At 25.4% G+C, this 17,622-nt stretch overlaps 1 protein-coding gene across 1 annotated transcript in view; it reads right to left on the reverse strand.

Annotated features, from left to right (window-relative positions):
• The window catches only part of LOC135927561 (helicase SRCAP-like), a 56,064-nt gene extending 40,453 nt beyond the window's left edge, over positions 1-15,611 (reverse strand). The window contains exons 1-2 of the mRNA XM_065463620.1: positions 15,546-15,611; positions 14,838-15,496 (exon numbers count right to left, since the gene is read on the reverse strand). Of these exons, the coding sequence (XP_065319692.1) occupies positions 14,838-15,446 (609 nt within the window). The 5' untranslated portion in view covers positions 15,447-15,496; positions 15,546-15,611. The remainder of the gene's footprint in view (positions 1-14,837; positions 15,497-15,545) is intronic.
• Between the last annotated feature and the right edge of the window lie 2,011 nt (positions 15,612-17,622).

Below are 17,622 nucleotides of genomic sequence, written 5' to 3' on the forward strand. Positions count from 1 at the left end.
CAAGAATTGACCTCCTGGATTTAGGTCCTAAAACATTGATGATAGCCTTGCTCATTTTTGTTCTATAAGTATAGTTTTCATTACTATTAGAGTCGTTAAATATTATGGGGAAAAGATTCTACCAACATTGTGATGATAAGTATCTCTGTGAATGTTGTACTACAAGATAAGTGATACAATTGCCGCAATTGTAGTTTCATCTGTATTATTTCTTATTTTAGGAGTACCTTAAACGTGATAATTAAGCCACACACACGGTAGATTTCAAATTGCGGTCGTTTTGCGGGACATTCGCATAAAATATATTTTTAATTGTAAAATTAAAATCGTTTTTTTTTATTTTATCTTATTTATATTCTTTTATATTTAAAAATGATCGTTGGTTTTTTTATAAATTAATATATTTTAATAAATCAAGATGTTTTTTTTTAATTTGAAAAATAGTTACCAACTTTGTATTTATATAAACTAAATAAAAAATAATAGGCGGATAATTAAGTCAATTCAAAATCCAGGCCGATGGCCCGCAAATAATTTTTTTTTAGCAATTATTATATTTCTCCCGCAATTTTTATATTTCTCCCGCATAATACCAAATTTCTACCGCAATTTGAAAATTTTCACCTGGCAACCCTGTTTTTAATTATAGTTGATGGTACATAACATATGATATTTCGAGATCATAACAATAGCTTTGTTAGTAAAATATAGGGATGTGCCGATATTAAATATCGGATGGAATCGGCACCGATATTTAACGTTTTCCAAAAATATCGGATCGGGCCGATACCTGTATAAACCCGATCCTATCCTTTTACTAAAAATGCAATTCTTAAAACTTTTGAGTATTGAAACTTTGAATTATTATTACATCATATTTATTATTTTTTTAATAAAAAAATTTTTTTCAAAATATTTTCAAAAAATAAATAAAAGAAAAATATTTTAAAAAATAATAAATTTTTCCGAGTTTCAGTGAGTTTCTATTTTACATTAATAATATTTTCTATTTTACATTAATAATATTTTCTATATAATTTTTTTTTAAACAATGCAAATGTAATTTATTTTTTTAAATAGATGTTTTTTTATAAAAATCAAAGACCTCTAGAGGTACCATTTACACGGCCCGGCCCGGCCCGGATTTAAAAATTTAAGGCCCGGCCCGGATATTTTTTAAAAAATTTTTTACGGCCCGGCCCGGATTTAAAAATTTTAGGCCCGGCTTGGAATTTTTTAAAATTATATTCGACCTGGTATATATAAAAATTCACCTATGAGGTATTTTACCATATTTTTCAGTGAGTATTATCGCTTATTATTTAAAAAATACATGTAAAAAGCTAATATTTTGAGAATATTATATTGAATTTATAAAAATTATAAAACTGTTATTTATAAAAATGGATATTTTGAGCATATACTATATTTTATATTGCATTTATAAAAATAAAACTAATATTTAATTTATAAAAATGGAAAATATTTTGAGAATATAATATATTGTATTTAATTTACTATTTAATTTATAAAATAAAAATAAATCGCTATTTAAAAAAATGCATGTATAATAAATAGTATTTTGAAAATATAATCTAATTGCACAATATTAATATAATTTATTTTATAATATAAATTTTTAACAAAAGAAGATAATTGTATTATATAATATTGTAAAAAAAAATAATGAAAAATGTTGGATTAAAAACTTTCATGACTCAAGGTAGATATAATAAATGCAATAAATATTTGACAGTTTGCAAAGTAAAAAACCAGCATGATTGACGAAACCCTATACTCAAGAAAGATATTAAAAATTCACAAATTATCATGAAGAAAGAGAAGCATATCTACCTTTTCAGGTTGAAAATTACTTCTTCTTTCTTCAAGAATTCTCCCAGTAGTGGAAAAATTCCACTCACAGCTTGCACTTGAAGTAGGAATTGCCAATACCCGTTTTGCCAATTTTGCTAAAATTGGAAATTCGCTTTGATGAGCCGCCCACCACTCTAACAAATTATCCACCTTAAATGTTTCATCTATTTTTTTATTTATGTAATTATAATATTCATCATCGGGTATTGACATATTACCAGAATTACCATCGCCCCATTTGTCATAAAACGGTTCAGTTTGTTTAACAACAGTCGTAATTTGACTGGTCGATGGTATTTATTTACTTCCTGAGCCTCTTGTAATTTAATATAATCTTTTATATAGTTTTCCGTCATCTTGCGATCTGTCCCTGACAACATACGTAATTGCTTGAATTTGGGACAGAGAAAAAGAGAAATAAGATGATACTTGTGTAAAACAAATTTTTCAATTAAAAAATGCTTTATATTAAGTAAAATCAATTTTATTTCTCCTTTTTCGCTTTGAAAGGTATTACAAACTTCAAGAAGTGATATTCCTTTATTTGATTGTTTTGGTAAAATATATTCTAAAAATTTAGATATGAATTATAAAAAAATATATTAATAATATTTGAATATTGGGGCGTATTTAAGATATTTTTTTATTTGATTGTTTTGGTAAAATATGTTGTAAAAATTTAGATATGAATTATAAAAAAGTATATTAATACTTTGAATAAATTTGCAGGAAATTAATAATTAGATCGATCAGTGGGTGTTAGGTAGTGTTAACCATCACCCAATATTATATTAATCATAACTATAATATAATCTTATAACCATTAACTCATAATGTAAAAATTTTTATAAAAAATATTAAGGCCCGGCCCGGGTTTAACAATCTTAGGCCCGGCCTGGCCCGGATATATTTTTAAAAAAAATTTCTAAGCCCGGCCCGGATATGTTTAAAAAAAAATTTTCTAGGCCCGGCCCGAGTATATTTAAAAAATTTAAAATACGGCCCGGGCCGGGTTTAGGGCCGGGCCTGCACGTCTCTGATAAAAATAGAAAACACCTAAAGTTTTATTATTTTTAATTTTTTAAAAAATAACACCAATTTTATTATTTATACTTTAAATAAATGAATTATTTTAAATATGGTTTCTGAATTATGGGAGTGGATCTATCGCTCGGCTGAAAATATCGCTCGGCTAGGAATTATCGCTCGGCTAACCACATAACAAATCATTTTATTACTAAATATCGCTCGGCTGAGAAATTTCGCTCGGCTAACCACGTAATATATCATTTATTACTAAATATCGCCCGGCTGAAAAATGTTGCTCGGCTAACCGCATAATAAATCATTTATTAATAAATATCGCTCGGCTGAAAAATGTTGCTCGGCTAACCGCATAATAAATCCTTTATTACTAAATATCGCTCGGCTGAGAAATGTCTCTCGACTAATGACATAATAAATCATTTATTACTAATTATCGCTCGGCTGAGAAATATCGCTCGGCTGAGAAATATCGCTCGGCTGAGAAATATAGCTCGGCTATAAATAATTCTTTATTTATATATTATATTTACGATCATATTCTACGTGAGCTTTCATTTTCTTAATATTAATTGAGAATTACTAATTTTTATAAATAAAATAAGTGTTTGCACAGGTATAAAAAATTTTCTATTAGATATTTTAGCTTCAATACTTTTATAAAATTAAATTTAATCAGCGTCAATATTATTAATTTTTACCAAATATATTAAAATAATGAATGCGTTTATTAAATTTTTTTAATGAGATAAATTCTAAATACTAATATAAATATTAAAATTTAATTGAAATTTTATAATATTTTCAAAATTCCATAATAAATTTTAAATAACTTAATTCATTTATGCCATTTTTAAAATTTTTTTAATTTATTCTCAGAGATTCCTTTTTTTAAATTAAACAAAAATTATTTTTAAAAAAAGTTTGGACCCATACCTAAATTTAAAATAGGTTTTTTCCGCGAAATATCAAGTTGTTTTTAAATAAAAAAAATAATAAAAATTGATTTCAGGAAATAAAGCTAATTCTCGGAATGAGATAAATTATTTTCAGAAAAACTTAATAAAATATGTCAATTGAAATAACAGAGATAAATAATTTTCAGAAACTTAAAATAAAATATATCAATAGAAATAACGACAAATGCGGTCTTATGTTTTAGCTATTCTATAAAATTATTCATAATTTAATAATAATTATATTTCTATTTTTAACTATTATTTACTAATTCTTGCTTATGGATATTACAAGCCTATTTTTTAATATTTCAAGTTAGGTATATAATATTTATTAAAGTTTTTTTAAATGTAAAAATGAAATAAAGTGTAATGTCATTTTTTTTGTAAAATTTGCTTTAAAAACTAGCCTCAGCTTAAATTCTCATACAATATAAGTAGAATATAATTTTTTTTATTGAAAATACTAATAGTAGTGTGTATAAAATATTGACTAGAAAATAATTAAATTAACAAGTTTTTTTTAACTTCTTATCAAATACAATATTATACAAAATATTTTCTATAATTATAATGTGATTTTTAATTTTCGTGGGATGCTGTCAATTCATCAAGAATTTCGATTGTGGTTGGAACCAAATCTCTGTGGATATTTAACAAAGCTAACCCATTTAGCCGAGATTCAGTACTTCGTAAATATGTTTTCAACCTTCTCAAGTTGGAAAAAGTCCTTTCATTCGTACATGTTGTAATAGGCAAACATGCAAGAATATAAAACAACTTCAAAATATTAAGAAATTGAGCCAAAGTTTCTTTACACCGATTGAGCGCATCAATAGCTTGCTCAGGTAAAATAGCTAAACATAGTAAATATTTATACCCCACAATTCGAATTCAGTGATTAAATTTATTTCAGTATCAATCTCATAGGAATAAAATTTTGCTAAATATTTAATTTTACCAATAGTGGCATTAGAAAACGAAGAAGGATCTTTGGGTAATATAACTTGAAGATTGCTAAATACTTGATTTTTTATCTAAAAACTGTACTTTTATTTGCGATAAAAAAGTATCTAAGAATGGGATGAAAATGGATATTTTATAATATTCTTCAGTTGAGCCAATATTTATTTTACATCTCAATAATGGCCTAGGTGCTAGACGAGGTTTAATTAGTGTTATATCATAAAATTTAGCCTTCGATTCAACGTCTACATTCATTCTTATTGTATCTACCTGTTCATATATATTTTCCGCCAAATCAATAACCTGAACCAAATCTAAATTTGGTTTTTGTAAATTTCTAAGTAGTGAGCTAAAAATAATTTATTGATGCAACTAACAGCAATGATAAACTCTGATTGATCTTCTGACGACACATTACTTTTTTTCATGCTCAGCCTTATTTAACTTTTGTATTTATATTTCTTCTGTTCTACAAAATGGAAGTAAAAATGAAAAATATTTAAAAAGTTATAGATATTTATTAATAATTAAAATATTATTAAAAATACTTATTAATTCTAACTCACTAATAATTTTGAATTTAATAAAATAAATATATATAATAATAAAATAAATTATTGTTTGATTTAAATCTCTTTGACTAAATATTTTTCCATTTATTAATATTTTTGAATAATATGTTGGAAAATTGATATTCAAATATTTGTAAAATTTTGATTGTGGGGGAAGGGGGTAATGGGGGGGGTAATAGGGGGTAAAATTTTTATTAGCTTAAAATGATATTTATGAAAACACAGTCAAATTTGCGATGGGGGGAATTTCCCCCTTTCCCCCCCCATTGATTACAAGCCTGGGAGTTTGGTTCCGAGTTCAGCTCGGGTTTAGGAATTTTTGAATTGATAAAAAAAAATTTAATATTTAAATCATAATTAATAGACATAAATTTGGTATAAAAAATAAAATTACAATATCCAATATAATCATTTTTACTTTGACTTCTTCACTTTTATTTCCTCTAATTAATAATCTTTAAGAATTAGTTAAAGATTTTAAAAAAATGGCATAAATAAATTTAATTGTTTAAAATTTATTAACATTCCAATAGGAATCTTTGAGAATAAATTAAAAAATTTTAAAAATGGCATAAATAACTTAAAATTTCATTTCATTAATTGGAAATTTGAAAATATTATAAAATCCCTTAAATTATTAATATTTGTATAAATACAAATATCTTAATATATGATTTTAAAGAATATACTCGATTGAACCCGGGTTCAAATAAAATTTCCGGATTCTTTTCGGGGTTTTTTAAATTTTTTAAACGGGATCAGGTTCGGTTCATTAGATTTTATTCTAAAAACCCGGGTTTTACTATCTGGGTTCGGGTTCAATTCGAATCCCTGGATTTAGAATTATCATCAATCTTTTTATTTACTCAAGATTCTATAAAAGAAATTATTTTTTTCTTTTTTTGCAAATTAAAAAGGGATCCAGCTATGGCCTTAAGAGAAAAAAATAAATTAAGAGAACCCCAACCAATGACGCTAAAGAAAATATCAAAAGATCTTATAAGTGAAAAAATAATACGAATGGCACAATCACCAATCTTAAAGAATTATATTCCACAGGAAATAGAATCTGACGGTAATTGCTTTTACCGGGCGATTTCAATGTCGTTATATAAAACACAAATGCATTATATTTTTTTACGACTAATAACGGCTATCGAAATAATTTTGAGCCCATAATATTATGATAAAAATGATTCGGATTTTTTCAATATCTATAAAATTAATCCAAATATATGGGTTAGTGATTATCATGAGTTACTCGATTCGGCACTGAGTATAAATGTCATATATGTGCATTAAGTGCAGCTCTTGCCGAACCAATTCATGTATTTTGCCCATCAAAATCATTAAAAGCTTTTAACGATATCCTTTATGGCAGGGGAGTAAGCCAGAGAAAGCCTCATATTTTAATCATGTGGGCATCTACCATATGTCCAAATGATATAATTAATTTGAGAATCAATCACTTTGTATCTCTTATACCAAATAATTATAATAATACATTAACTATAAAACCCCAATCCAACAATACTATAAAAGATTTATCATTTTCGATAGAAAATATTCTAAAAAAACCATGTAGCAAAGATATCCGAATAAAATCTTTACCATTTTTTTCAAACAATATTATAGCCGAAGGAGGTCATCCAAACTATGATTTTTTTTAAACATTGTAAAATCCATAAATATTTTGCTTTCTCCTAATAATATTTTGTACGAAATGCCTTTAGGTATAAAATATATGTGTATTTTTTAATTTCTAATAAGAATTTTAAAAATTATAAGAATAAAAAATTATATATAGATGATCGTGGACCATGGACGGGTTCACAATCAAGCTCAAAAAAATTATTATAATATATATAACGATAATGTTCAAGGTCCATATATTTTTAAAGATGGCCTATTTAGGCAGGACACTCACCTAGGTGGTTCTAGAATTTTTAAAAAAAATAGAACCTCAACCTTTAACCAAAAATATTATTGTCCTTTATAAATACTATAGTATTTTAAAGAGAAGTAAAGAGTATAAAAGCCGCATTTTAAAAATTAATTTTATTGAAAACCCTAATCATGATGTTAAAGATATATATTTAGTAGAATATGTAGGACAATGGCCTGGTCCCGCTTGCCATGGGAATTCAAAAAGATTGTAAATCCTTATGTACGGATATCAAATCAGTTATTATCGAATATTAAAAATCAAATAAAGGACAATCAAACATGTCGCAATATAATAATTATATATTTCAAAAAGACCCTATTAAACCAAAAAATTTAAAACAAATTTATAACTTAAATTATAAGCTTAAAAAAGATACAAAAGTACCTCTAAATTTAGCGGATAATATTTTACACATTACTAATGATCTACATATTTCGCCATTTATCCAATCAATCATTCATATCAAAGACAAAACACTATCGATAATTTGCTATACTCATTTTATTATTAAAACTATAAAGTTTTTGTCAAACCAAGCTGACTTCTGTATATTAGGCGTTGTTAAAATATTTAATTTGGGTGATCTATACCTTACTGCTATACTATTTAAACATATAGCAGTTAAGAGATATAAAACAGACGAATCCCCAATATTTTTAGGACCAATATATTTGCATGGGGATTCTAATATGACCACATATCATACTTTTTTTTCTCATTTACATTCTGTATTTTTAAAAAATAAAATAAATATTAAAATATCATATTTGGTAGTGACCAAGAAAAGGCTATAGCAAAACCGATTCGGGAAATATTTAAATTTAATACTCATTTAATATGAAGAAAATATTTGTCGGAAAAACAAGATGTAAATGCTGTTATGTCTAAAAAAAATTATACAGGATATTTTTTCTTTTAATGGGCTTGTATTTTCTCGGAACGACCAAATATATAATGAAAAATTAAATGATTTATATAATTATTGTAATAATCAAAATTTAAATATAATTTTGCCATATTAAAAAATAAATTTCAAACAGTAATTTATGAACATGTTTACATTCCCCTAAAAAATAAAATAATAAATTGTTTATGGACAAATAACAACTGTAAATTTAAATCATATATAAACTGGAAACAACGTCCTTTAAAAGAATTAATCGAAAAAATTAAGGTATAACAATGTTATAAGAAAAAGAATTTGAAAGATCCTTCTCAGGAACAGGAGAATATTTTTTAAATAATGAGTATCATAACTATTTAATTCCAGAATCTATAGATTGTCATGATACATTAAATAATTTACTTAATAGTAAAAACAAAGATAAATTACATTCATTAGATAAAACTTTATCTGTTTTAAAACCAAAAGGCTCAAAAAAACCACATCAGGGACGTAGAATTAAAGCAGAAAGGACTCGAAAAAATAATATCAACTAAATTATATTTATCTAAGGGAATTAATGTTCTAGCTTTTTAGTTGTACAATGATAACGTTTTATCTTTACATGATTATTAAGTGAAGTATTATATGTATCATAACAATCTACTGATTCGGGTATTAGAAATTAGGATAATAATTATTTAATAAATATTCTTCTCACTCTCTGAGATTTATCTTTCAAATTCATTCTCTTAGATCATTGTAATATCTTTAATTTTGTCGTTTAATTTCTTAGGGTTTTTAAGTAAATATATTATATATAGAGAAAAATTTTAATTCATATTTACAATAGTTGCATAAATCACGTAAATTTTTTATTATGGCCATCCATTAAAATATAAATTATGTTGTGTAATTTTTTTAGACATAATAGCATTTATAATTTTTTTTATTGGAATATTTCTCGAATCGGGTTTACTCGCTTAGGGGTCCTACACTTATATGTTTAATGCTTTATTTCTTATCGTTAATTTATTTTATTATTTCACTTCATTAATATATTTAGAATGCATTTATGAACTCACTACTTAATATTTTTTAAATTTCGTAATTATGAAAATATTTATTATAAATTTTAATTTCCCTATTTTTCCCTGATTTTCGCATGCCCTTCGCCTATATAATTATCATATATTTCATCAATATACATAATTAGGTTTATAATATAGTGAAGTGAACTTGTTGTTTATTTTTCCCGACCTTCGCCTACCACTTTCTTATATTTCTATAGAATAACTAATATTATTTATTTCGTCAATATATATTATTATATTATCTTAAATTTATATTTTAATCCTCTCTTCACCGATGCCGAGTAGATTATATTTTATGTAAATAATCACTTATATTATAACAGCATTATTATTATATATATATATATATATATCGTGAAATTATGATTTATAATTATGCATCAATAAAAAAAATTACTCTCGTTATTAATTACTCTGATCAATAGAAATGGTAAAATTTAAAAAAGACTACTAATTAATTTACTAAAATATAGAAAAGAATACAATAAAAAAACACCGTTAGACATTTTAGTGCATCTTGGTAGAATAAGTGAAAATAGACCAGTCCAAAATTTTTGTTTTCTAAATTTGAATGATAAAAAATATTTCATCTAGAGGATAGAAAAATATTTATTTACTATCATGAATGTAAAAAAATGAGTAAATTTTATTTTATAAAAATATTGAAGCTATAATATCTGAAACAGAATCCGATTATACTTACTATTTCACTTTTGATAGGGAGGATCAGTCTCAAACTTAGTACAATGGAAGAAGGTTGCGTACATGACGTAGATTGGGTCATGTTACTCAGTGGGTGTGTTGATTTAGGAGGCCAACGTGGTAGTATTTAGAATTTTAAAAAAAATATATTAAACCCATTCATTATTTTTATATTTTTGGTAAAAATTAATAATATTGACGCCATCTAGCGGATAGAATATTATCTTCTTTACTTCTATAAAAAATAAGGATAATGATTAAATTTAATTTTATAAGTATTGATGCTAAAATATCTAATAGAAAATTTTTTATACCTATCCAAACACTTATTTTATTTATAAAAATTAATAATTCTCAATTAATATTAAGAAAATGAAAGCTCAATTAGAATATGATCGTAAATATAATATATAAATAAAGGATTGTTTATAGCCGAGCTATATTTCTCAGCCGCGCGATATTTAGTAATAAATGATTTATTATGTCATTAGTCGAGAGACATTTTATTTATTATGTGGTTAGCCGAGCAACATTTTTCAGCCGAGCGATATTTAGTATTAAATGATTTATTGTGTGGTTAGCCGAGCGATAAATAGACCCACCGTTTATTTATACTTTAAATAAAAGATATATTTTAAATATGGTTTCTGAATTATGGAAATATTTTGAGAAATAAAAAAATTAAATGCATAATTCTTTTGCATATAAAATATTGATTTCTTAATTACATTTGGTTCAAAGAGGGGTGGTGAAAAATCAATATAAATATCGGATCGGTATCTGATCGGTTTTGAACCAATATCGGAAAATATCGAATCGGTGAAAAATATTTGGATCGGCACAGCCAGCCCTAGCTAAAATATATTAAAGATTGTAAAATGCCTATGACAATTGAAAGATTAATAGATATATATTTTACCGATAACATGACTTAGCTTGATATTAAAAATAAATAACATGCAAAATTAGTTCCATGAATCTACCCCTCAAATTCTTAGTTGGGCAAGTGGTGCTTCAAACACAAGCGAAAGGATCAATGGAGTACAGGCTTTGACTAGATCTGAAGCCTCAAAGGCAGCTTTTATTTGGTGCTATTGCCATCAATTAAGTTTAATCATTGTTCAATTATGCCAATCTAAAGAACTAAGAAATGTTTTAGGGATCTTAGACTAGATTTATGTGTATTTCAATGCTGCTAAAAGATATGTAGTGCTCAAAGAATGTCAGAATGATGTACTGACAAAATAGCAACGATTTGTAAACATCAATAAAAATCGTTAATATTATCTTATTTATTTAGATTTAAAATGTTTATTCTGTATTTAAAGAATCTGGCTAGTATCATATAAAGTTATTGTAACGTGATACCTTAAGGGCAGCTTTGGCAAATCTAAGGGATTCTGAATATCCTGCCACTTCTATCAAGGCTAGTGCTATGGCTTTTAGAATACAAAAAATTAAATTTTATCACTTTATTTGTTGTTTATAACAAGTTTGGCTTGTACCAAATTGTAAGCTATGTTAAATAGGGTTGGTAACAAGATTGGCTTGTAAATTGCAAACCAAGTCAAATAGGGTTTGCAATGAACTAAATTCAATAGGCAAAAGATTGCCTCATTAATTTGAGAAGAATAATTAAAATTCCTGTCTTGTATTATTTTTTAATCTTATTAGATAATGACACTGAATTTTTGAATGTTTTTTTGAAGACATTTTATGGAGGAGAGAAAACTTTGATTTTGAAAGTTCTAGGCTTCACACATTACAATCCAAAAAGGAAATATATATATACTTTCATTATTAAATATAATATTTTACTTATGCTTTAAAACCAATAAGTTTTATGCTGCAGTTGATTTGAGTCCAATTAAAGATTTAATGTTAATCAATGATATTTAAATCAAATAATTTTTTAACTAAAAGGAATGATGGAAAAGGCATTTGTTAACAATGCTATTGAGGATAGGTCTGCATTGGACGGGTTTTTTGTCCGTCCACCCAATCCCACTTATACTTTGAGTGGGCATGGTAGGATTTTCTAAAATATTTTCAAAATTAGGCTGCAAGTGGCGAGCGGGTCAAAAAAAATTTAAATTAATGGGCGAGCGTGGATGGGTGAATTTTTGATATTTTTCAGGAGAAATATGTAAACAGACTTCAATTTATTAAAAATTATAGTTTTATATAATAAATATATGTTTAAAAATACATTATAAAATAAATAAATAAATAGCCAAACCAGCCATCAAAATAATTTTATTAGGGGGATGGACGGGTTAAACAGATAGATAAAAAGGTGGGCAGGAGGGTAAATTTTTTTTAAAAAATATGAGTGGGCAGGCTAGTGTTGTTAATAGGCTCGTTTTTAGCCGATTTTTAAAAACGGTTAACTCAATATTTCATCTAGAATAATATTACGCAAGCCAGAAGATTTTGTTTGTAGAAAAAGGTTTGTACATCTATTAGCGACATCTCGAGGTAGGCACTTTTTTTCTGGCTAAAATATTTAGTTCACATTTTTAAAAATCGGTTCAAAACGAGCCGTTTAACAACACTAGGGCAGGCGGGCGAGTTGAATAAATTTCAAAATAACGAGTGGACAGGATTTTTGGCTAAAAACTTGCCCATTGCAGACCTCTAATTGAGGATATCTGTGATTTTTCCATTTGAATTCAAGTCAAATTTAAGAAATGCCTAAGTTTCGAAATATTTATACGAAGAATAAGAAGGAGAATGAAATCATTACATATTACTTGGAGGTTAAAGAATCCATAAACTAGTCATATTCCGAGAATTTTAAATTTATTTTATTAAAATATTTATATTAATACAATATTTAGCTTCTTCTTGTGATTATGACTTAGGGAGGAAGAGCTATTTGTTTATTTTACCTTATCATTTACTTTATAATTTTTCTTCTTTCCCTAATTTATCAATTTTATATAAATATTTATTAGCTAATCCTACTACCTAAAATTAAATAATTAACCCTTCAATACTCCGGTGAAAAAAAAATATGTAAGTGCTCTAGTAGGGTTTAATAAACCTTTAAATAAAACAAGATTTACACTAACACTTTCAAACATAAAAAAAAATATAGGACATTGAAGTTAATTTTGACATGTAAAACATTTCACATAGGGCTTATATGCTTCAAACATAATTTTTTTTCCCATCTTTAGAAAAATTTTAATTTTCTTACCCTTACTTCTAGGACACATATTATACCTTCCTTTTGAGTGGATAAAATTTCTATTTTGTTCTTTGCCTAATATATTACAACTAAATTCCTTCAAAAGTCAAGGCAATTTGAGAATTTTCGTTGTATATGGCTTAATAAGTTCCATTCATAATTTTTTATATGAAATTACTTCTTGTAGTTGATATTTTTGTGTTTGCTATATTATGTGAATTAATTGATATTATGTTTAGAAGTGTGTAAAAGATTGCTAGGCATCGATCTGACCTTAAAATGGAATAATTTTTTGTCATTCAATCAACCATATCTAACCTACCTTTAGTCATATTATATAATGTTATAATTTCAGGTATGCTTGAGCCATTTGTATCAACATTTTTACTATGGTGGAAAATTGATAGCATTATCCATTTCTTCTTTAGATAGGATAATAATATTATTTTTTCATAAATATGAAAAATGATATTAAATTTTAAATAATTTTAATATATTTACTTTTAGAATCTGCAAAAATTATAATAAATGGTAAAAATAATATGAAAAATAAAATAATTATAATTTTTCAAAAAAAATTTTTCAAAAAATCATGTATCTACTCTGTTGGGGTCTCATAAACCTCAAAAAGTCATAAAATACTTATATCTTAAAAACTACTCAACAAAAATAAATGAAATTTGAAATATAGATTCTAAGATATATTTGATGAAGCTACTGAAGATTCCCAGATCAATAATTAAGCGTTTTTATGTAATATCAACTCTAGACTGGGGTCTCATATACTCCACCAGAGTACTGAAGGGTTAAAATATGAATTTATTATTTTTTTAAAGTTGATGATATAAGTGATAATAGACTGTGTTATATAAATGTATTATTTGATAGACAATTTAATTCAAGTATGATAATATCAAACAACTAACTAAATCTAAGCAAAGAAAATAATAATAAAAGTTATATTTAATATTGAGCATCACATTTTTGCTATCTGTTTCTTTTTACAACCTTTTATATATGATATTTATTTAATGTTAATATAAAATAATAAAAACAATCATTTATCAACGTTTTCAAATTTAAGTTAATGGATCAAAGTATTAACAAAATAATAAAAGAAACTATTAAGTTAATAGATAATATTATAATGTAATAAATATAAATAACAAAAATCAATTGGCAAAGTAAAAGGTTACTTTACAGTAAAAATTAATTTAAAAACAATATATTTTTTATACATTTTTATTTATATTATATATTAAATAAAAATTATTGTAATTTGGCTGGGAGTTAAAAAATATGGAAGGGAATATTATTTTTTTTTTTTGGGGGGGGGGTCATTTCTATTGCTCAGAAAGTGTAGGGGCAACTGGAAACACTATGTATACATAAAGATGCAAATGGAACTGAACATTATAATCTTTACTGAAATAGGATATATATATATCAATATGCAAAAATTCTTTAGTTTTAAAGGGCCTGAATGAAATAGAACAAGAAAACCTTATTTCAAGTTCCAAGTTATAAATATTGACTTAAAACAATCTGAAGCTTAAATTCATAAATATATTCAAAAATTATATAAATTAATATATAATACTTACAATTACATCATGGTATGGTATCTTTTGAGAAATTGAAGTCAAATTTTGCTCCATAAGGTTAATGCAAGACATATTTTTGTAAGATTGTTGGTTTTTTGGTGCATCAAATGTAACTGATTGTGATGATTTATATAAATTTTGATCAGTGGCCCTAATTTGATTTGAATTATAAATGTATGAGCTACTGTGATTGATTTGATTTTTTACACCATAATTAACATTTTGCCAATTATTAAATGTGTTATTAATGGGAGAATAATTAAGTGAATTTAACTGTGCATCTGGCAACAGTATGATATTTCCATTTTGATCAATGATGTAATTATTATTAAATAAAGAGACACTATCTCCTCCTAACAAATAACAATTGTTATTAATATTTAAAGCTTGATTATTGTAAAATATAGGTGAATTGTACAATGGCTGGTTATTTAATAAATATGAATTGTTAATTTGGGATTGATTGTAGCTAAAGATGTTATTTGTGTTTAATAGAGTGATATTTTGTTGATTTTTAATATCATCTTCTGGCATTATAAGGCAAGATAAGGTATCGAATGGATGAGGCCCTACCTCTGAAATATCCATGTTTGGTTTTTTTGAAGACATCTCAATTTAAGTTATAAATGAATTCCATTGTTGAATCCATAAGTATCAATCTATAAATATACATTATATATATATAAGTTTAAGGAATCTATATTAGACCCAATTTAATTGTCTTATACCACCAATAAAAATCAAATTATTTCACAATTCAAGAAAAATTGATATATCCCCAGAATAAAGAAAAATCTCTGATTGGTTATTGACTTTTCTCATTGGTAAATTTATTTATTCATTTATGTTATTTTTTTTACTTTAAAGATTTTTGAACGCTATTTTTTCAATTTAAAACCCTGATCTTATCAGAAATTTATTCTTTCATGTTTAAAATATATATACCCTTTGAATTTTTGACAATTTTACCGTTAATTTTTAAGTCATTTATAATTTATGGACAGATGCCCTGTCAAGAGCAGATTATAGAAGGAGAATCTTCATTCTTATGATATTCTTGTTGTAGCAAATATCATTTTAAGCTAATAACCCTACCCCTATAAACCCTCTACCCCCATCTCCTTCAAACATGTATACAATATATCATTATATACAAAAAACTAGCAAAAGTTAATTATTTTTTAATAACCACTAATTTAAATTTTTTAGACAAAAAGTGAAAAATGAATAAATTTTTATAAAAATCTAATATAGCCAAAGCCCAATTACCTACAATAAGTGGACCGAAAAACCTCCAATACAATTTATAGGGAAAACCTAAGTTAATAGTGCCTCCTATTTTTAGCAAAATCTTACGTAATAGATGCACTTCGCTTGTTGGCGGATGAACATAATTTTACCCTTTATATAATAATGGGTGAATCAGATGTTTCCTTTTATTTTATGAGGTATGAATAAGAACAATTCAGGTTGGAGAGAAAGAATTGTTTGAGCAATATAAAAGTATTGAATATTTCATGAAATTAATATGGATTAAGATAAAATTGTGAATCCGAATTAAGTCAATGGAATTAATTATGGAGTGGTTGATAATAAACTTAATTTGGAAAATATAGTTTCTGATATTGAATGAATTATTATAATTGCTGACAAAGAAAAATTGGGTGATGAATGAATTTGCAAAAGAAAGAAAATCATAAAATCATTTATTTTTAGAATGAAGATGTTCATACTGATTATATTGAATGAAATTCAATGATATATTTGCCGGTCCGGGCCGATATATCATTGATGAAATTGCAGAAGAATGAAGTATACAATACAATTATTAAAAATGAGAAAATGATTTGTTTAAATTTGGGAATAATTCTATGTTTGAATATTTGTGATTATATGAAAAATATTGGGAAATGTGAATATTTGGAAATCTGTTGATAATAATTTAACAATCATTTGGATGTATATGAAAAATAAGGTATAATCTATTATTTATATAAATATGGTTATTGATAGAAATTGATTATTTTAGTGAAATGAACATTATTGGAACAAATAGTGACAATTATATAGAGATTGGTTTATGGATCTATGGCTAATTTGAACATTGGCAGAGTTGGGCACTACCGCAAATACATGTATCTAAGATACAAGATCCTTTTGACTTTTTTTGATATTTTTAATAAAATACTAGTAAATATCTGTATCTAAGATCCATTCTTCTAAAAAGAATCTTGTATCTTTTTTATTTTCTTGACAAAAGATACAGAAACAGATTCTTTTTAATATTCATGTTTAAAAAATTTACATATCGCAGAATATAACCTTAGTTTCTTCGTGGAATCTTATATTAATTTCTTTATTTTCTTTCCGCCATATTTTAAATATTTTGACAACCAAAATTAGCTGAAAAATTTTAAAAATGATGGTTTGGGAAAAAGTTTTGAGAAAATTTTTTCCTATAATGATAAATCTAATGAGGCCTTTTTGGCATCATTATCACATCTATATTTTTAGAACTTATGGCTTGAGTCAGATGATAAAAAAATAATTTCAGATATATTATTAAAAAAAGCCATAAATGTAGTACATATAGTATATAATCAAGCTCAAGCTATATCACCAATAAATTTAACAATTAAAAAAGAAGATTATGATTATTTTTCTTTTGGTAAAACAAATGTTACTGAGTTCAATAATACAAATAACATTAAGCTGGAGGTTTTAAACTATATTATAGACTGTTGAAATACATAAGAAATGCTTAATTAATATCCTTCCATTAAGA

Source organism: Gordionus sp. m RMFG-2023, chromosome 3 (assembly GCF_954871325.1).
Source record: "Gordionus sp. m RMFG-2023 chromosome 3, tfGorSpeb1-WG-v2, whole genome shotgun sequence".
Taxonomy (NCBI): Eukaryota; Metazoa; Nematomorpha; class Gordioida; order Chordodea; family Parachordodidae; genus Gordionus; species Gordionus sp. m RMFG-2023.